Here is a 23514-nt window from a genome sequence, read left to right as displayed (position 1 = left end):
TCCTGCTTTGAGCAGGGGGTTGGACTAGATGACCTCTTGAGGTCCCTTCCAACTCTGATATTCTATGATTCTATGATTCTATGAATGGAACACCACACCGACTCCCAGGTGTTTCAACCAGGTGCAGCAAGCTCTATGCTTCTCATAGAGGTGGATTACCAGGGGCGCTCCAGTCGCGGAGTCCAGGTGCTCTAAGGGTATGTCTACACTACGGGATTAATCCGAATTTAGATAATTCGGATTTGAGAAACAGGTTGTATAAAGTCGAAATGAGTGCGGCCACACTAGCACAGTAATTCGGTGGTGTGCGTCCAAGTACCGGGGCTAGCGTCGATTTCTGCACCGTTGCACTGTGGGTAGCAATTCCATAGCTATCCCATAGTTCCCGCAGTCTCCCGCGCCCATTGGGATTGTGGGTTAAGATCCCAGTGCCTGATGGGACAAAAAACATCGTCGCAGGTGGTTCTGGGTACAGCCTCACTTCCTCCCTCCCTCCCTCCCTCCCTGCATGAAAGCAACGGACGGCAGACAACCATTTTCGCGCCTTTTTTCCTGGGTGGGTGAACACTGCAGACTCCATACCACGGCAAGCATGGAGCCCGCTGAGGTCAAGACAGCACTCATGAATATTGCAAACACCTCGCGCGTTCTCGTGGAGTTTATGCTCAGCCAGGACCAGAAAAACGAGGCGAGGAGGCAGCGGCGGCGGCAGCGCAGCGACAAGCATGATGAGGACATGGACACGGACACGGACACAGAATTCAGTGAAACCACAGGCCCCGGTGCTTTGGAGATCATGTTGTTAATGGGGCAGATTCTATCCATGGAACGCCGATTCTGGGCAAGGGAAACAAGCACAGACTGGTGGGACCGCATAGTGTTGCAGGTCTGGGACGATTCCCAGTGGCTGCGGAACTTTCGCATGCGTAAGGGCACTTTCATGGAACTTTGTGACTTGCTGTCTCCTGCCCTGAAACGCCAGAATACCAAGATGAGAGCAGCCCTCACAGTTGAGAAGCGCGTGGCGATAGCCCAGTGGAAGCTTGCAACGCCAGACAGCTACCGGTCAGTCGGGAATCAATTTGGAGTGGGCAAATCTACTGTGGGGGCTGCTGTGATGCAAGTAGCCAAAGCAATCACTCAGGTGCTGCTACGAAAGTTAGTGACTCTGGGAAATGTGCAGGCTATAGTGGATGGTTTTGCTGCAATGGGATTCCCTAACTGTGGTGGGGCAATAGACGGAACCCATATCCCTATCTTGGCACCGGAGCACCAAGCCACCGAGTACATAAACCGCAAGGGGTACTTTTCAATGGTGCTGCAAGCACTTGTGGATCACAAGGGACGTTTCACCAACATCAACGCGGGCTGGGCGGGAAGGGTTCATGACGCTCGCGTCTTCAGGAACACTACTCTGTTTAAAGGGCTGCAGCAAGGGACTTACTTTCCGGACCAGAAAATAACCGTTGGGGATGTTGAAATGCCCATAGTTGTTCTTGGGGACCCAGCCTACCCCTTAATGCCATGGCTTATGAAGCCATACACAGGCAGCCTGGACAGGAGTCAGGAGCTGTTTAACTACAGGCTAAGCAAGTGCAGAATGGTGGTAGAATGTGCATTTGGCCGTTTAAAAGGTCGCTGGCGTTCATTATTGACTCGCTCTGACCTCAGCCAAAGAAATCTCCCCATTGTTATTTCTGCTTGCTGTGTGCTCCACAATCTCTGTGAAAGTAAGGGGGAGACCTTTATGGCGGGGTGGGAGGCTGAGGCAAATCGCCTGGCTGCTGATTACGCGCAGCCAGACACCAGGGCGATTAGAAGATCACACCATGAAGCGCTGTGCATCAGAGAAGCTTTGAAAACCAGTTTCATGGCTGGCCAGGCTACCGTGTGAAATATCTGTTTGTTTCTCCTTCATGAAAACCCTCCCCCTTTACTGACTGATTTTCTGTAAGGAACCCACCCTGCCCCTTCCCCCATCTTTCTTTCAAACCAAATAAAGTCACTATCATTTAAAAATCATTTATTCTTTATTAATAGCTTAGAAAAAGAGGGAGGGAACCCGGGTGGTATTTGGGAGGAGGATTGCTGGGAAGGAAAAAGCCACAAAGAAAAGGTTAAAAAAATGACAGCCTTTTGCTTGGGCTGTCTACTGGGGTGGAATGGGAAGGTGTACGGAGCCTCCCCCCCATGTTCTTACACGTCTGGGTGAGGAGGATACGGAACATGGGGAGGGGGGAGGGTGGAACAGGGGCTGAAGCGGCAGTCTGTTTTCCAGCAGCCGTTCCTGAACCTCCACCAGACGCCGGAGCAGCCCCAGCGTTGCATCCTTCATCCTCTGGTCTTCCTGCCGCCATCTCTCATCTCGATCGTCTCTCCTCTCCTCACGTTGGTCCCTCCTCTCCTCACGTTGGTCCCTCCTCTCCTCACGTTCACTGACTTCTTTCCTATACTTTGAAACTGTTTCCTTCCACTCATTCAGATGAGCTCTGTCACTCCTGCTGGATTGCATAATTTCAGAAAACATGTCCTCCCGCGTCTTCTTCTTACGACGCCTTATCTGTGATAACCTTCGGGATGGAGGAGGGAGGCTTGAGGAATTTGCAGCTGCTGTAGGGAGGGGAAAAAAGAGAGAATTGTTTTAAAAGCTACATTTTGCAGAACAATGCTTATACTCTTTCACGGTGACCAACACTGTTCACATTACATAGCACATGTGATTTCTGTGCAAGGTCGCATTTTGCCTCTTAATGCTGAGTGCCTGTGGCTTTGCTGCTAGAGATCACAGGTCTGGGCAACAGAATTCGGCTTGCATGCGGCCATGGTAAGCCATTGTTTTACAGCTTCTGCACCCTCCTTTCCCACATACCAAGCATAGCCTGTAGAGTGCTGCAGAAGCCTGGCCAATCTCAGCCAGTTGGGGGGGGGGGGGCAGTGGGGGGGGGCTTGTCTGGGCCCCTTCAGGCAAGTAGAGTGCTGCGGTTTTTCTGTTAACATTCAGCAGCACCAGAAAACAAACTAACCCCCCCCCCCGCCATGAATTCTCTGGGATGATCACGGTACCCCTCCCCCCACCGCGTGGCTGGTATCAGGGAAGATCCCTGCAGGCACCAAACTATCCCCCCCCGCCGCCGACCCCCCCCCTCGCCATGAATTCTCTGGGATGATCACGGTACCCTCCCCCCACCGCGTGGCTGGTAACAGGGAAGATCCCTGCTAGCCAAACGCGAAAAACTCAGGGCCAATTTCCCATCTGCGCTTGGCTAACTGCAGGGAAGGATTTATTTTCCGCCACAGGCAAACAGCCCAGTAGGAACGGCCACCTCTGTCCCCTTAATTAAGTTCCCATATTTCAACCAGGTTACCAGGAGTGATATCACTCTCCTGAGGATTACACAACAAGATAAAGAACGGATGTTGCTTGAATGCCAGCAAACACCGGGACCATACGCTGCCAGGCTTTGTCAGGCAATGATACCAGATTACTTGCTGCAAGCATGGCGTGGTCAAGTGTCCTACCATGGAGGAGGGAATAAGGATGCACTGCCCAGAAACCTTCTGGCAAGGCTTTCGGAGTACCTCCAGGAGAGCTTCATGGAGATGTCCCTGGAGGATTTCCGCTCCATCCCCATACACGTTAACAGACTTTTCCAGTAGCTACAGACTTTTCCAGTAGCTGAACTGACCGCGAATGCAAAGTCAGGCAAAGTAATCATTAAAAACCGTTTGCTTTTAAAACAAGTTTTATATTTTAAAAGGTAAACTCACCTGAGGTCCCTTCCATGGGGTCAGAGTCTTGGGTACTGGCTTGGGAGGCTTGGGAGGGTACTTCAGTCAGGGTGATAAAAAGATCCTGGCTGTTGGGGAGAATGGAGTGCTGTGTGCTCTCTGCAAGCTCATCCTCCTCCTCCTCTACCCCATCGGCAGAATCCTCAGGCGTCGAGACTATCCCCGACCCAGAATCCACGAACAAAGGTGGGGTAGTGGTGGCAGCCCCCCCTAGAATTGCATGCAGCTCGGCGTAGTAGCAGCATGTCCGCGGCTCTGACCCGGAGCGACCGTTTGCCTCCTTTGTTTTTTGATAGGCTTGTCTGAGCTCCTTGACCTTCACGCGGCACTGCTCAGAGTCCCTATTGTGGCCTCTCTCCATCATGCCCTTGGAAATTTTTTCAAAAGTTTTTGCATTTCGTCTTTTAGAACGAAGTTCTGCAAGCACTGAATCCTCTCCCCATACAGCGATCAGATCCAGTACCTCCCTCACGGTCCATGCTGGTGCTCTTTTTCGATTATCAGCCTGCATGGTTACCTGTGCTGATGAGGTATCTGTGGTCACCTGTGCTCTCCACGCTGGGCAAACAGGAAATGAAGTTCAAATGTTCGCGGGGCTTTTCCTGTCTACCTGGCCAGTGCATCCGAGTTCGGATTGCTGTCCAGAGCGGTCACAATGATGCACTGTGGGATAGCTCCCGGAGGCCAATACCATCGAATTGCGGCCACACTAACCCTAATTCGAATTGCTAAAATCGATTTTGGCGCTACTCCGCTCGTTGGGGTGGAGTACAGAAATCGATTTAAAGGGCCCTTTACATCGAATTAAATGGCGTCGTTGTGTGGATGGTTACAGGGTTAATTCGAATTAAAGCTGATAAATCCGAATTAAAGTCGTAGTGTAGACCAGGCCTAAGTGCCTTGCCAGTGTGGACACCTCAGGAGCCAGGGCTGATTTAATGAGCTCTAACTTGCAAGTGTAGCCAAGCCCCCAGAAAGGCTCACCAGGTGGGAGGTAAGCTTCTCCTAAGGCCTATTGTTTTTCCTAATGGCCCATTAACATGAATAGGTCCTTCCCAGCCAGCTCTCTATACTGATAGCATCTTGCCCAGTGGGTGTTGCCCAGGTCTGACTACATGTGAAATACAGATATATAGACAATATTCGTAACTTCAGATACAAAAATGATACATGCATACAAATAGGATAATCATATTCAGCAAATCATAACTTTTCCAAGGACACCTCACATGACTTATTTTGTACAAAATGCATAAATATGCCATAATCATATCAATAATATCACTGTGAAGAATATGGGGTGCAGTGTCACAGATGTCTCACCAGTTACTCTCATAAAGGTTGTGGAACACACAGCAAGCAATTATCATAAGAGCCAGATATTTCTCATCAGCTTCCAACCAAAACAGAAGACATCTCCATCTACCTTTCAGTCTCCCAAGTATACATTCCACTGTCATTCTGCAACTACCCAGACGACAATCTAATAGCTCCTTTCTGTCATCCAAGGCCTGGTCTACACTGGGAGGGGGGGGGGGAATCAATCTAAGATATGCAACTTCAGCCTCGAGAATAGCGTAGCTGAAGTCAATGTATCTTAGATCGACTTTCCTGCGCCGTGAGGAAAGTTCGACGGCCGCTGCTCCCCCGTCAACTCCGCTTCCGCCTCTCGCGGCAGTGGAGTTCCGGAGTCGACGGAGAGAGCGTTCGGGGATCAATTTATCACATCTAGACGAGACGCGATAGATCGATCACTACCCGCCGATCCAGCGGGTAGTGTAGACGTACCCCAAGTGTCCTGTAAAAGGATTCACCAACCAGGGAAGCAGCTGCGTTTCCAAGAATGACTAGAGGAATAGCAATGTCAGCAATGTTCATAGATATCATAGGGTTCATAATGTGTGTTCAAAGGCCAGATGATCCACAGTGAAACATTTTGATTGTGGACAGCAGATACTGTAACACAAAGCAACTCAGGTTACCAACAAGAAAGCTGAAGTGTAGATAAGCCCTCAGTCTCTTCGGCCCACATCCTAAAAGGAATTTAGGTTTCTAACTTCCATTGATTTCAATGGCCATTAGGAGCCTAAATACCTTTGAGGGTCTGGGCCTTTGTATTTCAATTCTCCAACTGTATGATGGGGATAGCAGCAGTGCCCTACCTGACTGATGGGCTGTAAAGATAACGATGGTGAGGTGTTGTAGAGGGTTCGGTTGGGGGGTCACCCCTCTCTGGGGCGGCTGGGAGCCAGGCCGCCTCACTACTTAGGTCCAGTGAATCGGGGAATTAGCCTGGTGGGGCAGGAAACAGTCAAGGGCTCAGACCCTCAGGCAGGGGCTGAGCAAATAGTTCAAGAACAAGCCCAGGCCCTGGGTCAGGGCATCTGGGGCAAGGGGGAGACTGCCACTCATGAGTGGGGTGGCAGGGGGGATGCAAGCCCGCCCACTCCACTGCGTCCCAGCCCAGGGCCCTAACAGCGGCAGGCAGCCTGCTGCTGTGTCAGTGGGGATCCTGGCCACAACACACTGACATCGGCTCTGGGTGTGCCGCAGCCAGACTAGGGTCGGCTGCCCCCAGGCTACTTCCTACCTCCCCATCTAGCAGTACCTGCATCTGGTCGGTGTCCTCCACGGAATCAAGCACCATGGGCTCCTCAGGGTACTCGGCAAGCGGTAGGCTTGGCAGCTCCTCTGGGTCGCTTCTCACAGGTAGGCTTAACAGCTTCTCCGGGGTCTGGTCACCATCAGGCCTTGACTGGTATGGCCAGTCCTCGGGTCAGTCACAGGCTGCAGGAGTCTCCCCAGCAGGAGCTAGGCCCCCAGCATCTGGCTTCTCCAGCAGCCAGGCCACTTCTGAGCCCTGGGGTGGGGCTTTTATACTTCCTGTCCTGGGCTTTGTCCTTTGGGGGGCGGGCGCACGCTCCAGTGGCTCCGCCCACTTTCGCATCCAGAGGGGCTCGTCCCTCTCTGGGGCGGCTGGGAGCTAGGTCGCCTCACTACAGGTGCTCAGGTACAACAGTGAGGAGCCCAGATAAATCCCAGAGACAGATACAGGGGCAGCTGCCATTTTGTGAGGCAGAGTGCACAAAGTCCATGGCAGGCAAGACACACTCTCCGCTCCCTCAAGAAGATGTTACTGTCTTGGTTTGCTGCTTTTCTTTTATTCTGACTCTGTTTAGGCATCTCCTTTTTAGGCTTTCTGCTGCCTTCCTGTTTGAAATGATCAGCACAGCCCCAATTTCAAATACACTGCCATCTACAATCCACCCTGGTAGTTTCGAGGCATGTGCTCTTCAGCCTTTGCAGCCTCCGGTCCAAACATGTTATTTCACACAGGTCAAGGAGGACACAGTCAGTGCTTTAGGGCAGATCCTCTGCCCTGTTCTGCTCACTTTGCACTGTGCCAGCGGCACAAAGGGAGCAAAACCCACCCACAAGTCCCATGCAGAAGGTGTAGAAGCAGCATAGCTCCCACACCCAAGGCCGGTGCAACCACTAGGAGAACTAGGCCGTCGCCTAGGGCACCAAGTGGTTGGGGGCACCAAAAAGTGGTGCCCTGCCTCGTCAGGGAGGAGCTGCCTTCAGGAGACACCGGAAAGCCACAGGGTCCCGCTTGTGGCAGTGGCGAGCCCCAGCCATGGAGGAGCCAGCGTGGCGCAGGGGAGCAGCAGCCCTACAAAGGCAGCGGCACCACTAGCGGGGAGCAGTTGTGTCCCCCGCCCCTCCTGCCCAGGCTGCGGCCCGGCGCAACCCCCCCCACTCCCGGGGGCTTCTGCAGGCTGCAGATGCATGCGGGCGGCGGCCCCCGTGCGCCTCTCCGGCTCTCCCCTCGCCACGCTCGGGCTCTGCGGCTTCCGAGCGTGTGAGCCACCACCGCCGCTGCCCCTCCCGGAGCAGGCTCAGGGCCCCGCACCCCAGCGGCGGCGGCGGCGACTCACATGCCCGGGAGCCGCAGAGCCCAAGCATGGTGAGGGGGGAGCCTGGGGGCGCATGGGGGCAGGCGCCCACATGCATCCGCTGCAGCCTGCAGGAGCCCCGGGGCGGGGAGCGGGGCGCCGGGGCGCAGCCTGGGCAGGAGGGGCGGGGGACACGGCTGCAGTGGCCCAAGCCTGGCAAAGCCAGTGAGTGGACTCGGGGCGGGTGGGGAGGGGAGGGCTCGCGGGGGGGCTGTGCACCCTCCAGGGGAGTTCAGGGGGCGGGGAGGGAGAAACCTGGTCTGGGGAGCAGCCCCCGGGCACGGCTGGCCCCTGGGGTCTATAAAGGCTTGTTGGGATTTGCCCCTCAATGAACCGATGTGCAGGGGGGCAGGCACAATGTAGAAGTTTTGCCTAGGGCGCAAAATATCCTTGCACCGGCCCTGCCCACACCTCCTTTCCTCATAATCTCTGGCATAGAGGTGGTGTTGGAAGTGAAGGGGAGACTGGCTGCGGTAGGATGCTCTCTACTGTCTCAGCTAATAATGAGTCCTTAGGGGCACATTGTCAGATGGTTCAGATAGAGTTGCCCTCAGACTGCTCTAATCTGGACTGGGGCAAAGGATCGGGGAGCCATGACTGGATGTTGGTTCTCAGCTTCTCCTCCTTTCTCCCCCTTTCCTGAGCTGCTCTGGATGGCAGCGTACATAGGAGCTCCCCTAGAGTCAGACAGAGCCAGCCAAGCTCCCATCCTACTCTACTTGCAGCTCCCACACCCAAGCAAGGAATGCAATGGAGACAGGGCCGGCTCTAGCTTTTTTGCCGCCCCAAGTGGCGAAAAAAGAAAAGAAAAACCCGATTGAGCTGCTGCCGAAGTGCCGCCGAAGACTGCAGCGGCGCGATTGAGTTGCCGCCAAAGTTCCGCCGCAGACCCGGACGTGCCGCCCCAATAACGGACGGAGTGCCACCCCTTTCTATTGGCCGCCCCAGGCACCTGCTTCCTTCGCTGGTGCCTGGAGCAGGCCCTGAATGGAGAAGACAGAGCTGCTCTCCTCCCTCCTGTGATACTGCTGGCAGACAGCAGGGGAGCTGCTTTGCAGCTGCACCAGCTAAGGCCCAGTGAACTCTCAGGGGGCTCCCAGCAGAGCTGCTGTAGGGGAAGCCATGGGGAGGGAGACAGGGAGGCCAGGCACAGCACCGGATCTGATTCAGACACTTCAGTTCCCGCATAGAGGGGCTGGCCCAGAGAGCACACTGCCAATTTGTAACCAAACCTCCACTATCTTAACACTGTTGCCTTTGAAGGCCTCAGTTCAGAGACTTGAGGGCAACCAGTGGCCCCTGGGCTATGGTTGGACAACATTGCTCTGCAAAATGGTTAAAAAAAGCCCCAAAACATTATCAGCTTCTTCAGTACAAAATAAGCAAACAAGGGAAACAGATAATCCTTACTAGGGACAATGAAATATGGGTGGGCAGTTTGCACAGTATGCAGGAGGAAGAGTAAGATGCAACACAGTCAGCCACCAACCCAACACAAATGCACGCATACATCATCAGTAAGGCTATGTTTTAGTCATGGGTATGTAACCCTTCTGCCCATCTAAGTTGGCAGCAACAAGGGCCGGGTTCTGTATCTAGGGGTTCCGCTTCAATAACGCAATGCAACACCGGCTCGAGCCCCCACCCAGTGACCTGGGACAATTACATACCACCCCCTGGGCGCCCCTAAGAGGCAATACTTCCCCTCTCGCAAGCACAGAGTCTGAGTGTAACAGAAAGTGTTTAATAACATGAGGTAAACGACATCAGCATTAAATTGGAAAAAACACCACAAACAGGATTCACAACACAAACCATGAGCAAAAAACCCACCCCAGCAAGTTGGGCTGTGTCCTTTCCCTTGGGTTCTTGAAACCAGCAACCCAAGGTTCACCAAAGTCCCAAAAGTCCAACAACCCCCCAAAGTCTCTGTCCCGGGTCAGTGCAGCCCCAGAGTTCGGGGGGGGGGGGGCACGCAGGGTGTTAAGGGGCACCTTACGTGATCCAAGGCCAATGGGGTTCTGCCACAGCCTTCACCACAAGCCACTCCACTCCACCAGCTGCCCCGTGAGCTGCTCCCGCCATCCCACGAACTGCTCTGGCAGCTGCTCCACTCTGCTCACCGATCTGTGAGCCGCTCAGCTCTGCTCTGCTCCACTTCAGCCGTCCCTTGGGCCACTCCCACAAGGCTCTGCTCTGTTCGCTGCTCCTCCAGCCGCTCCGCTCCGCTCGCAAGGCTCCACTCTGCTCGCTGCTCCGCCAGCCGCTCCGCTCCGCTCGCAAGGCTCCACTCTGCTCGCTGCTCCGCCAGCCGCTTAGCAATACAGCTTCAGGCTCCCCCACTAGCTAACACAGCCTCAGTGATCTCAGCTCTTTTGTGATTTCAGCTCTTAGCAATCTCAGCTCATAGTAGTAGGGGAGCCCCAGTGCTAGTGCACCATTGGCCCAAAGTGAATTCAGCTCAGCAGTCAGCAACTAGGCTTCTAATGGAATCAAAGTTAGCTCTGATATTCAACAGTGGGGAGAGAAGGTAGTTCAATTGGTGTTTCATCCCCTCAGGCACTACATTTAGACCACAGCTCAAAGAGCCTGTCCCAATCCTCTCTCCATTCACTGGGTTTTGTAACCCATGCCCCTTGTCAAGCAAGTGCTACTTAGGTAATGGTGAAGGACTCCCTCAGTCCTTCTGTCATACAACAGTTCCACTGGCCTTGATTCACAGAATCAGGGTAACAAAACTTTATTCTTCCTGCCCCAATAACAGAGAAACTGGGGATCCCACACCAGCCAAAGTAACCACTTTGAGTTGCTGTTGTTTCATGCCAGGCGAGTGGGTGTGCCTATGCAAACAAGATCAGCCCCTGGAGTTCTTTTCCACACTCGCCATAATTCACCACCAGATGTCAGGGTAGAGCTCACCTGACTCTGCTTACAGGTATTTTTAATAAAAGTCATGAGCAGGTCATGGGCAATAAACAAAAATTCACGGCCTGTGACCTGTCCATGACTTGTACTATATACCCCTAACTAAAACTTAGGCTGGGTGCCACGGGTGCTGGGAGGACAGCCCAGGGGGCACCGCAGGTGCTGGGGGGGGGGGGGTTCCCGGGTCCCCTGCTGGTGCTGGGGGCGGGGGGGAGGCAGGTGGTAGCACATGGCCGGGACTTTCACTGGTGCTGGGAGGGAGAGTTTCCAGGGCCAGCAGGCTCCTCCCCCGGCTATGCACAGTTCCCCAGAAACAGCTCCTAGGGGGAGGAAGGATCAGGGGAGCTCCGCGCACTGCCCCCGCCACGAGTGCAGTCTCCACAGCTCTCATTGGCTGAGAACCGTAGCCAGTGAGAGCTGCAGGGGTGCTGCCTGCAAGCAGAGGCAGCGTGCAGAGCTCCCTGGCCCCTCTGCCTAGGAGCTGCAGGGACATGCTGGCCGTGTCCTGGGAGCCCCCCCAACATCAGCACACTCTGCACCCCAACCCCCTGCCCCAGTCCTGAGCCCCCTCCCACACCCAAACTACTGCTGCTGCTAGGGGGAGAGGTGCGTGGTGGCCCGAGATTGCCCCAGCAGCGGCGAGTGCAACTGGCCCAGGATCTGCCCGAGCTGCGTGGGCAGCCCTGGAGCCAGCCACACCAGCCGCTGCAGAAGTCACAGAGGTCACAGAAAGTCACGGAATCCGTGACCTCTGTGACCTCTGTGCCAGACACAGAGCCTTAATCATCAGCCACTTCTCAAAGGACACAATATGCCATTGTCAGGCCACCACCCATGGGAGTTCAGGATGCAGTTGGCATATGTTGCTGGATTGCAGAACTGTGTTTGTAGCACTGGGCATGTGCATTATGAGGTGTACATGTAAGTATTGTAAGTATTTTCACACTTCTTATCAAACTATCTGTACTGGGCTATCTTGATTATCACTTCAAAAGTTTTTTTTCTCTTACTTAATTGGCCTCTCAGAGTTGGTAAGACAACTCCCACCTGTTTATGCTCTCTGTATGTGTGTATATATATATCCTCAATATTTATTCTACTCTGTATGCATCCGAAGAAGTGGGCTGTAGTCCACGAAAGCTTATGCTCTAATAAATTTGTTAGTCTCTAAGGTGCCACAAGTACTCCTGTTCTTTTTGCGGATACAGACTAACACAGCTGCTACTCTGAAACCTGTCATTATGAGGTGTGTGCATTATGTTTCAGATTTCTGCTGGGAGATTGTTTGCTGTTGTCCTGATTTCCAGTATTGCCAACCCCAAACATTCAAAGGTAGCAAGTCAGGCACCAAAAGATTGGGGAGGGATAGCTCAGTGGTTTGAGCATTGGCCTGCTAAACCCAACTGTGAGTTCAATTCTTAAATGGGCTATTTAGGGATCTGTGGGGGAAAATCCATCTGGGGATTGGTTGTTTTGAGCAGGGGGTTGGACTAGATGACCTCCTGAGGTCCCGTCCAACCCTGATATTCTCTGATGTGATTGGCTTAAAATCATGAGATTACAAAAACAATATATTTGAGGTTCTTTTTGTCTTCTGGTTTCTGATTCTTTAGAGGGCTTGACCTTTTCTAGCTTTCCTCTACAACCCGCTGCCCCACCCCAGAGGGTGGGACCCCCATCCATCCTGCCCTGCAGCATGAGAGTCCCCAGGGCCCACCCAATCTCATCCCACCCCGCTCTGCCTCAGTTAGTAGGATGGAGCCGTCCTCCAATCCTGCCCCACCCCATAGGGAAGGACTGGGCGGAGTCCCTGTGGCCCGCCCATTCCGCACCGCAGGTCCGGGCCCCTCCTGGTTTCCATGGTGACCGGAGGAGGACGCGCGGAGTCACGTGAGGCAGGCGGAAGCGGAAGCGGGCGGCCGGGCGAGGGCAGCCGCTGAGAACAGAGCGGGTCGGTGCCCGGCCGCCATGCCCAGCCCCCGGAGCAGCCCGTCCCGCCGCGCCGCGCCCATCCCCAGCCCGTCCCGCCGCGCCGCGCCTGTCCCCAGCCCGTCCTGCGCGGCCGTGGCGCTGCGCTCCCTTCTGGCCGCCGACCTGCGGTTCTCCCGGCAGCTGGGCGTGTGCGCCGGGGAGCGCTCGGCCTGGGGCAGCGCCAGGCCCCTCCTGCGGCTCCTCGAGGTGTCCGGCCATGGCGTGCCCTGGCTGGCGGGCACCCTGTATGGGCTGGGCCGCAGCGAGAGCCCGGCGGGCCGCGAGGTGCTGCTCAACCTGCTCTTCGGTGAGGGGCCGGGGGTAGGGGCGCCTCTCATCACGGCAGGCTCGGGGCCCAGGCTCATCAGAGCAGTGGGCAGGGGAGAGGTTGAGTCACACACCCCTGTCACCCGCCCTGAGAGCTGCTTCCCAAGAGCCCAGGCTGGGCCAGCGCTGCCAAGCTGGGCCAAGTCACCCAGTGGGGCAAATCCCAGCCAGCGCTGATCTGTGCTGGGATACCAGTCATGCCACTCTTCTGCCAGCTTCCCAGGGCCCTGCCTCTGTGTGCCCCAGTGCAGGGGCTGTGCTCAGCACGGCGCAACCAGTGTGCCATGCAACCCCGGCCCCCCGGGGATCTGCCAAAGCTGCTGCCACAGTGACCGCTTCAGCAAGCTGGCTGCCAGCTCTTCTTGTATCTACACAGTTCCATCGCTATGGCAGAGTCCTACCAGAGGGGCCAGTCTAGGGATTCTGACTCATGATCAGTTCAGGCAAATGTTCCTTCAGTCATCCTAGGGACACAGCACTTTTGGGGTGATCCTGGACATGCTTGGGATGAGATGTCAGTTTTCTGCAGAGGTGGCACATGCTTTCTTCTGTTTCTATGAAACAGCTGTTCTGCCATATCTTGGCAGGTTCTGATCATCTAGATTTATATGGCCATAGTGCTGTGAGCTAAGGTACACCTGAATCCCCCAGCTGGAAATCCTAACCTTCAGTGGGGAGTCCAGCTTGCAGGGTTTCTGGAAGAGGCTTAAGTGGATGAATTTAGTATTTATGAAAGTAATTGAAGCACTAATAGTGCAGCTGCCTACAGCTCAGCATGTAATCATAGTCTTGGTTGAGTCACTCAGTTGTGCCAATGCACCTGAATCCTAGCCTTCAGCATGCCCTGGTATTACCGCTTCCAGACCCTCCCAGTTGGAGACTGCCTTTCATCCCAAACTATGTGGTGTTTTTGCAATGCCTGCAAACCACTTTCATCATCACTTTATTGCCAATTTCGTTTTTAGTAGCAGCAGCCCAGGAGCTGATGCCAGCTGCCTATAGCTCAGCATGTAATCACAGTTAAGGGAAGGCTACGTTTTAGTCACGGATAGTTTTAGTGAAAGTCATGGAGAGGTCACGGGCAGTAAACGGAAATTCACGGCCCATGACCTGTCTATGACTTGTACTGTATACCCCTAACTAAAACTTGGGCTGATGGAGTTCGGGGCAGGCCTGGGGTGCTGTGAGTGCTGGGACGGTTGTCTGGGACCCCCACTATTGCTGGGCAGGAGGCGGGTGGCAGCACGTAGCATGGGACCCATGCTGGTGCTGGAGAGTTGGCGGGGCTTGCAGGCTCCCTACCCACCTCCATGCAGCTCCCTGGAAGTGGCTGGCATGTCCCTGCAGCTCCTAGAGGGAGGGAAGGCCAGGGGGGGCTCAGCGCATTACTCCCACCACTAGCGCTGGCTCCACCACTCCCATTGGCCAGGAACCTCCATCAATGGGAGCTGTGGGGATGGTACCTGCAGGCAGGGGCAGTGCACAGAACTGGTCCCTCTGCCTAGGAGCTGCAGGGAAATGGGGGGAGGGATAGCTCAGTGGTTACCATATCTTGTGTTACCGTATCCTCTGATTCAGAGTTGCGGGGGGGGGGATAGCTCAGAGGTTTGAGCATTGGCTTGTTAAACCCAGCATTGTAAATTTAATCCTTGAGGGGGCCACTTAGAGATCTGGGGCAAAATCAGTACTTGGTCCTGCTAGTGAAGGCAGAGGACTGGACTTAATGGCCTTTTGGGGTCCCTTCCAATTCTATGAGATAGGTATATTTCCATATATTATTATTAGAGTTCCAGAATACAGGTCACAAGGTCATTCTCTTGCTTTCAAGCTAGCAGGGACACAGAGGCTCATGCTGGCTGAAGAAGCCAGAAGGTCAAGCTCTCCATGGAATAGCCCAGGTTCTCTGATGGTATCTGTGGTGGGACTTCTGAAGGAGGGAAGGAAGAGCAGGAATGAAAAGGATTTCAGGGTGGGAGAAGAGGTGTTCTCTACATATAAACCATCCTATCCTGGCAACTCCTGGCCTGCCAAAGATTGATATTGAAAATGAGCTGTTTTCTGTTGGTCTTAAATATGCATTGTAATGTGTAAGTATGAATCTAGAGCTAGGAAAGGAGGTAACAGTTTAGAACGGGAATCCTTTCATCCCTTCTGAAAAAGGGATTTGTGGAAGCCCAGAGTAGAATGGTGAGCAGAAATGTTCCACAGAGGAGAAAAGCACTGGGGCACAATGAGCCAGATCTTCAGCTGGTGTAAATTGATGACACTCCCTTGACTTTGAAGGAGCTAGGCTGACTTACACCTGCTGACAGCCTGGCCCAGTGAGTTTGGAGGCTACCTGTGGAAAAGCAAAGGGTATGGTACTGCAGCAAGCCCTAGGTGGCACTAGGATAGCCATAGGTACACACAGATATACACATAGCCAGGAAACCTATGCTATATTCTGCCCACATATGTGTTTTCGTCATGAGATGGAGTTGGTGCTCATCCAAAATATTTTGTTTGCTTATTACTTTGACTCTCGGTTTCAGTAGCAGCATTATTTATCCCTGGGTTATTTTTGGTTAACTTCTATGACACATGACATGGAAAATGACCACTTTGTATTTGTCTCCTAGCTTTGTTGCTGGATTTAGTCCTGGTGGCGGTGGTGAAAGGGCTCGTGAGGAGAAGACGTCCCACTCACAACAAGATGGACATGTTTGTCACTATCTCAGTGGACAAATATTCCTTCCCATCAGGCCATGCTACCAGAGCTGCCATGGTGTGCAGATTTGTCCTGCACCACCTGGTGCTCGCCATTCCTCTGCGGGTCCTGGTGGTTCTATGGGCCATCATTGTGGGCATCTCCAGAGTCATGCTGGGCAGACACAACGTGACAGATGTGGTCTTTGGTTTCATCATGGGCTACATGCAGTACAATGTGGTGAAATACTTCTGGCTGTCACCCCTTAGTGCACCTGCTCTCTTTGCAGTGTGGAATCAGTGATGGCCATCATGAAAAGGAAGAGGCACACATTGCAGTGTCTTATGCTGCGTAGAGAGCTTGAACCGGGACTGGATGAAAGAATCATCGTAAGCCTCATCTGACAAGCAAGACTGACGATATCAGCAACATCATGCTTCGTTCTGTGGGATATGTGGACTCAGGTGGGACAAAACGAGATCTGTTGGAAAGCTACTCTTAGTGCCATCTTGCTCTCAATGTGCTGCTGGGCCAAAGCATGTACCAGCCCATACGGTTGCACTGACCATCCCAGGATACGATCACTCCACATCTCCTGGTGCTGTAGAAGTTGGACGGAGATCTGCACACTAGCCAAGCAGCTAATTCTTATTTCCTTCGTATTTAAGAACATGCATCAGTAAGATTTGTGGTTAGTAGAAATACTGTATTTCAGCACACAGCAGAGGATGCCTGTAGTATAACCGGCTTACTATCTCATATAGCATAAATAGTAGATGTAACTTCTTACAAATATTGTTAGATAGGGACAGTTTTCAGCAAGTAACTATGTGCTGTAAATATACTGATTGGTGCTGTTGTGGCTGATTAATAGTGGGTGTGCCCCCTAGTGGCTTTAGTACATTATTCTGACTCGTGGAGTGGATGCACTTCCTCTGCTGCCTCTTCTATAATGTTGAGATTACCAAGGTTTTGTAAATCGATTCTTTCTCCTTCTGAAGCAGCCTGCCCCGCGCTTGCCAGCCACATTCCAGTTACAGAGCCTCCCTTTGTCAAATGGGTGGCTTGCTGGAAAGGTGAAGGCATCTGGTTTTGAATACCTTGGGAATTGGCAATTTTGGGAGTGGAAATGCACAAATAGGGTTTTATTAAAGTGTGGAATGAATACCCTGGGCTCTGGGGTGTCTGTACCAGCTCTCCTTTAGGCAGGATGCAGTTTGTCACTGCTCTCCTAGCAGTTGGGTAAGCAGAGCTCCCTCTCATGTATTCTTCTGTCATCAGAGCAGGGCGTTCAAGCAGTTACTCCCCCTTACCTCTCAGTTAAAAGGCAGACAACATGCAAACAGTTAATGCCATATGAGAACATGTATTGTAGAGTTTTTAGGTCTTTAAAAATAAATAAGCTCCATGGAGATCCTGATCTGGGGTATGTAGGCCCCAATTCAGCAAGAGGCTTCAACACGTGAGCCTGTGACTAGTCCCACTGATTTTCATGGGCTTATTCATGTTCTAAAACTTCAGCACATTGGTTATAGTACTGCTGTCCACTACAGAAAAAACAGTAGAAATGACATACGCCAAACTATATTTTGTTATTTTTCTCCATTGTATGAAGCTGATTGTAGCTGAGCAAAATCAGTTCTATAATAAATGGAACTCTACACTTGGTGAGACAAATAGGAAAGAACATAAATGTTGTCATGTAGAATGGCGATGAAAAAGCAATCAACAAAGTAGCCAAAGAGGCAGAAAATAAATTCTTTAGCTAGAGCACTAGCACTGGGTGGAAGTCCCTCTGGGTCTGCTGGCCTCCAGCAAGGAAAAGCTATTCAAATAGTTTCTTTGCATAGCCAATGAGGAGGAAATACCCACTAGATAGTTATTCTTTTGGGGTTGTGGAGGGAAGGCACTGTGTCTGAATTGAAAAAAGAAATTGCAGAACTACTTGAGAAATTAAATTCCTATGGGCATATTGTATTCATGCAGGAGGTCTGGTGGAAAGAAAAAACTAAGGTCACTTTAAAAAAAAGAAAAAAAAAAGTGCCATGCAGTGTAATGTATGCTTAAAACCAATTACTACACCAGGAGTACTAATGATCTATTCCAGTATGGCAATTCCTGTTTTCCTAAGCAGCTGAGAGATGAACAGATGAAGGGTGTGTGTGTGTGTGGGGGGGGGGGATATTAAAGTAAAAATAACAGATCTGTGATCTAGCTCTTCATTCTTCCAGTACATCAGTCATATGGCCTTGAAGATGTACATGCGTTGGAATGTGTGGAGAACTGTCTTGTCCTTATAAATCTAATATAAAGGATGTGTGACCACAAAGGTGTATTATCCCACAGAGTTACCTCAAGAGAGGAGCCAGTAAAGCATTCTAATATCTCAGAATGCATCAAATGTTAAACATATTTTGCAATATAAACAAGACTTCTGAGCTTTGGGAGTTAGTCTCTAGTCTGATGACTTTGTGGTGTTAGGTTGTGTAAAAAGTCTGCAGGTTGAAGGTGAGCAACAGTGCTCTTGCCTAAAAGGTAAAGATTGTGACAGGGGAGAGGATATGGGTGCTATTGCCCTTGTTCAAGAAGGATGAATTCAGACTGGAGTAGGTGCACAGAAGGGCTACTAGGATAATCAGGGGAATGGAGAGCCTGTCTTAGACGAGGAGACTAACAGCACATCTTCACTACGGACCTAAATCAGCGCTGCTGCAATTGACGCAGCGGCATCAATTTAGCGGGTCTGGTGAAGACGTGTTAAATCGATGGGAGAGTGGTCTTCCATTGATTTCTGTGCTTCACCTCACCAAGAAGCGTAAGGTAAGTTGGCGGGAGACCATTTCCCGTCGACACAGCGCGGTATAGATACCGCAGTATGTGGATCTAGCTACGTCGACTTCAGTTACATTATTCACATAACTGAAGTATCATAGCTTAGATTGATTTACCACGGTAGTGCAGACCAAGCCTAAAAGAGCCTGGTTTGTTTAGCATAGCAAAAGGCATGCTGAGAGGAGATCTAATTGCTCTCTATAAACACTTTAGAGGTAAACACCAGGGAGAGAGAAAAGCTGTTTAAGCTAAAGGACAGTGTTGACACAAGAAAAAATGGGGATGAACTAGCCATGAATCAGTTTAGGCTGGAAATTAGAAGAAAGTTTCCTACCATTAGAGGAGGGAGGTTCTGGAGCAACGTCACAATAGCAGCAGTGGGGCAAACAACCTAACTACTTTTAAGATGGACCTTGATAAGGTTATAAACAAGATGATCTCATGGGGTTGCCTGTGATAGCATGGGACTGGACTCAGTGACCCAGGAGGTCTCTTCCAGTCCCATGTTACAGATGTAATTAGCTCTCCAATTTTAAGGCAATTGGGCAATAACTGACCTCACTGAGAAAATACAGAGATATTAGAGCAGCTGATTTCCTGTCTATGGTCACGTCCCAACCTCCATCCAAAGAGGTTGAAAGTAATTCATTCCGAACTCTGGTTTTGATGCTCTCATAACTGAGGCATTAAATTGCTGTGTTTCAGCTCAGCTGAAAGTGAAGTCACTCAGAAAGCTTCAACAAGATGATTTTAAGTGAGCCTTGGAGTGTGCACGTGTCCCTTTTAGACAAATACTAGATGCTGTTTTCATTCTTATGGCTGTGCAGGCCCATTTTTCTTAAAATGTTTTTTGCTCCCCCAGTTGTCATGTGAAAGGATCCTGCAGGGGTCCAAAACAAGTCAACAGAACCTTGTGGTCCAGGTTACACAATGCTACTTATGATGTAAAAATCAGTGTGGACATCTTACCCTTGTCCATCACTAGTGCGAACACAGATATGAACACAACCTCCATCCCCTGCCCAAATTGAAAAGCAGAGAAGTGGGGTCAAAAAATCAATAGAATTCAGATCTAGTTGGACTTGTCCTCATTTCCATCTTCTAAAAAGAAAGGAAGTTCTAGCAGTGATAGCAATTGCCATAGTTGGTAGCTAATATCTAGAGATGGTTTACTGAGCAGGTTTATACTCTCAGCTTGTTCAGAGCTGCCCATCAACCCCTCTAAAAGGAAGACAGCTATAAGGAGATTGTCAGAGTGTAATCTAGTCAGGGTGAAAAAATGAATTAAAGGTAGTTTTGGGTGCCATTCCTGCCAATCTTTATGACTTTCAAATCAGTTTTCTATATCTTAAAATGCTGTGCTTTGCTCCCTCCCCTCCCCCGTTGTGTGAAAGAGCCACACAAATTGATGGGAAATGGACTCTACCCAAAGTGCTGGTATGTGCTCAGAATGCAGGTAAAGTACACAAACAGAGAAATGTTTGTCTCTGATGCTTCAATGGCAGTAATCTTAGATATTACTGGCTGTTTCCAGAGAGGGGTGAATTTTTGTTTTAAATTGAAGTTGTCCCTTTAGCAATCCCCGTCAATAGCTTGTCTGATGTTCACTCCAGGATTGTCCTTCAGTCATTCTGTAAAAAGTTTGGTATGAACTTTACAAGTTCTCCCCTGTGCCTTCACCAGCTGGGTGACTCTTAGGGGTGCAGCGTCAGTAGCGAGAGAGTAACTATCTTGCCAGAAGATATGGGACAGAATAGGAACTGATTCTCCATCCTGCTGAGGTCCCTTTACAACACTCTGGTGGCATAAAAGGGGCAGAATCAGACACTGGGAAGTAGTTCCCTCCATAAGGGGGTGTCCCCACTATTGCAGCCCTACTCCTCTCCACTCCAACAGGCTGTAGACATATGGGACGGTGTCAACTCCAGAATATGGGGAGTGCAAAGCTGGCTAAAACTACTTTCTCCCCCTCCCTCCCTCCCTCCCTCCCTGTTCCTGCACTCAGCTGTGAGGAATGAGGGACTTAATGCATTCGCATTTCTAGATATGCTGGAGTAGAATGTGGCCTAAATGGTTGAAGAATTTTAAGATGTTTACATTAAATTCCTTTGAGTGGTTTTTTTAAGTATGTATTAACTCTAGAAGCCTAAAGGCCAATATCACACACTATCTTACATTTTTATACTTATCATCATTTGTAATATTGTCAGAGCTTAAAAATAAAATGTCACAGCCAAGGCTAACACTACTAGCTTAGCAAATTAAGCGCTTGTCTTTTATTGGAGCTTGAAATGCACCTAGTGTTCTTATTTACTTCATGGACTGTGTGTTGTACAATGTGTGACGGCTACAGCTCTGGGAGTTGGATTTGTAAACCTCAAGCCCCCTCTGCTAGGTACATTTCTGTGTACTTCCTATATAAGCAATGTCCATTTCTCCAGCTGTATGTTAATGTTTTTAGTGCCTTGTGGCCACCAGTTTTCAATATGGTCAGACTTCAGGGCTGATTAGGCTGAGAGTGGTCAAAACCACTTTGAACCATACTGAAATCTTTGAGAAATGTAACTTTTCACAAAGGCCTTGGCCTGGAAACGGCATGACCCTTCATATCTTAGTTCCTCTCTGCTTATCCACTGGCTCATCCCCCTGTCACCCACCCCCTTCACTCTGGCAACAGTGGCAGCTTCTTTCACCCACTTCTCCCACAAGGCCATTCACACCTCTTCCATGCTGCCCTTGGTGTATAGAATGCTCAGCTCAAATCAATTCACAGCCACTACCAGCTCCTGCACATCCCTGCATAAGCGCTCCCTGTTCTGTCGCACCCAGGGTAACCTGCTTACAGATAATGGCTGGACACTTGGAAACCTCCAGATGGTGCACTTAGTTAGAACTACAGGCAGCTCTTTGTGTTCCTGTTACTGTAATCCTTGCTTTCCTCACCTTCCCCTGATGTGTTCTACACCCCTTGCTGTATCTTGTCCCTCTCTAGACTGTAAGTTCCTTGGAACAGAGACTGTTTATAATTGTACATCTGTACAGTGCCTAGCACAATGGGACCCTGCCTGGATTGAGGTCTGGGTCTTACTGAACTACATAAATAATGACGCATGCAGCCCTTTTGCCAGCTGATGTCCCAAATTACATAATTTAGCAAAACTGTCGTCTTCATCCAATATGCCACTAGATTTCTGTGCTAGAACAGAATTTGAAATGTTCTCATTTGAAACGTATTGTCACAGCTCACTTAACTGCAAGAGTTCTTGTCTGTCAGACCATCCGTGCAAGGAATTAGTTACCCAAGTGTTTAAATAAAGTGGATTATTTGCTGTGGTGTATAGCTCTTGTGTATATTATTGTGCACTTATTTTGAGAGTGGAGAGCTCTCGTCCCCTCTCCAGGCCTGCAGAGAAATGTAGGCAGCACTTAGCCCTCAGCACAGTGATTTATAGCAATATAGTCAATCTGAATGTAGTGACCTCAGGTTGTATTTTTCAGCTTTTCTCTGGTTTTCAGTCTTCCAGTGAGTTCTAATAAGGTGGGAATGTGTATTCATGCATATCTGTGACATATATTTTTCTGTGTATTGTGACAACTACAGTGGAATCAAAGATGCCTGGTTTAGATTAAAGGATTTATTATTCCAACTCACCGTGGCTCGTGTGAGCTGATGTTTCACATTCCTCTTTCCTGGTTTGCACAGCTGCCATTTATAAAACAAGGTAAATGGGTTGTCAGTCCCCTCATGCACGCCATACTTTAAAGCAGTCACTCCCCATGTTTCCTCTTCCCAGTGATCCCTGTCCCCATGCGCCTTCCCTGCCTTCTCACATTCCCTTGCTCCTTCCCCATCTCATGCAGGAGGGAAGAGTTGGCACCAGACCTGGAACCTGTTGTCAAGGTAGCCGTCTCCTCTTCGATGCCTGGGGTCCTCTCACCCAGGCCAGAGAGGGGACTGCCAGAATGGGTGGCTCAGGCTGCCTGGGTCCAGCTCCTCTGTGGGTGGCCAGAGGGCAGAAGGAGCAGCAGATTTTTTGTGCTGGTGTGGAGGACCCTTTTAGACATGGAGCAAGCACGCAGTGGCAGCATTTATTACACATCTGCTCTTGTCCCCAGATGCCCCTGCAAGAGGGGCGCTGCTCTACCCTGTGCTGGTGTGCAGAAAATGTCTCCCTCCCCAGAGCATCAAACATTCCCAAACCTAACCCTCTCCTGAGATTCAAAATATTCCCAGCGAGAGCCAGGAAAGGCCAGCCATTCTTCCACACACCTGCCTTGCTTTTGACCCCATGTCCTTGTCCACCGTGGGCTTCTCTCCCCTCCCCTCTTCTCAAGGCAGCGCAGCCGGGCCAGCCCTCCATTCATACCTCACTGTGGGCTGGGTTCCCTCAGGAACTGGATCCAGAAGCTGTTTGGCTGTGTCCAGCTGTGTGGCCTTTTAAAGGATGTGTGGGAACTATGAGACTAGCCCACAGGGAATCTGGGGGAATGGGACCACCAGGCTATGCCCTGGAGATATTGGGGCGGATTAACAAGCTGCTGCTTCTCCCAAGGGACGTTACCACAGTACAGTAGGTAAAGGGTATGAGGGAGGAGGGTCCATAGGGATGGCTAGATGGCTGTGGGGACAAATAAAGATCAAGGGTGGGAGAGTCATACGTTTGGCTAATTCAGCAAAGCTTTCTAACCACGCCTGCCCCTTTGGATGCTTAGACGGATGCTGAGCCTGTGCAGCATGGCTAGCTGTGCTCATTAGCTGCCCTTCTCCCCCAGGAGAGCCGGCTGAGTCATCTGTAAGCAACAGAGTGGTGAGTTTGGCCTCTGTTTGCATATTGCCTTCAAACTTGCCAGCATTTCTCAGATCCATTGCTTCAAAACTATTCGCTGAATAACATCTGCAAATCATTCTTTGCCTGCCTTTAATGAGTGAAACATTAACTGCTTGTGGCCCTGGCTGGATTCGTCAGGAGAGCTGGGTTCTGTTCCCAGCTGAGCCCCAACCTGCTGGGTCACTGGCACAAGGTCACA

The 23514-nt window shown here is 51.0% G+C and overlaps 1 protein-coding gene across 1 annotated transcript; it reads left to right on the top strand.

Annotated features, from left to right (window-relative positions):
- The first annotated feature begins 12619 nt into the window (after positions 1-12619).
- On the top strand, positions 12620-22137 carry PLPP6 (phospholipid phosphatase 6). Its single transcript, XM_054038042.1, has 2 exons — positions 12620-12948; positions 15587-22137. The coding sequence occupies exons 1-2, from the start codon at positions 12639-12641 to the stop codon at positions 15955-15957; spliced, it is 681 nt and encodes a 226-aa protein (XP_053894017.1). The 5' UTR covers positions 12620-12638; the 3' UTR covers positions 15958-22137.
- Positions 22138-23514: the final 1377 nt, after the last annotated feature.

Source organism: Malaclemys terrapin, chromosome 8 (genome assembly GCF_027887155.1).
Source record: "Malaclemys terrapin pileata isolate rMalTer1 chromosome 8, rMalTer1.hap1, whole genome shotgun sequence".
In the NCBI taxonomy this organism is placed as follows: Eukaryota; Metazoa; Chordata; order Testudines; family Emydidae; genus Malaclemys; species Malaclemys terrapin.
The sequence above is the reverse complement of the archived record's forward strand: the minus strand, read 5'-3'. Positions and strand labels throughout refer to the sequence as shown.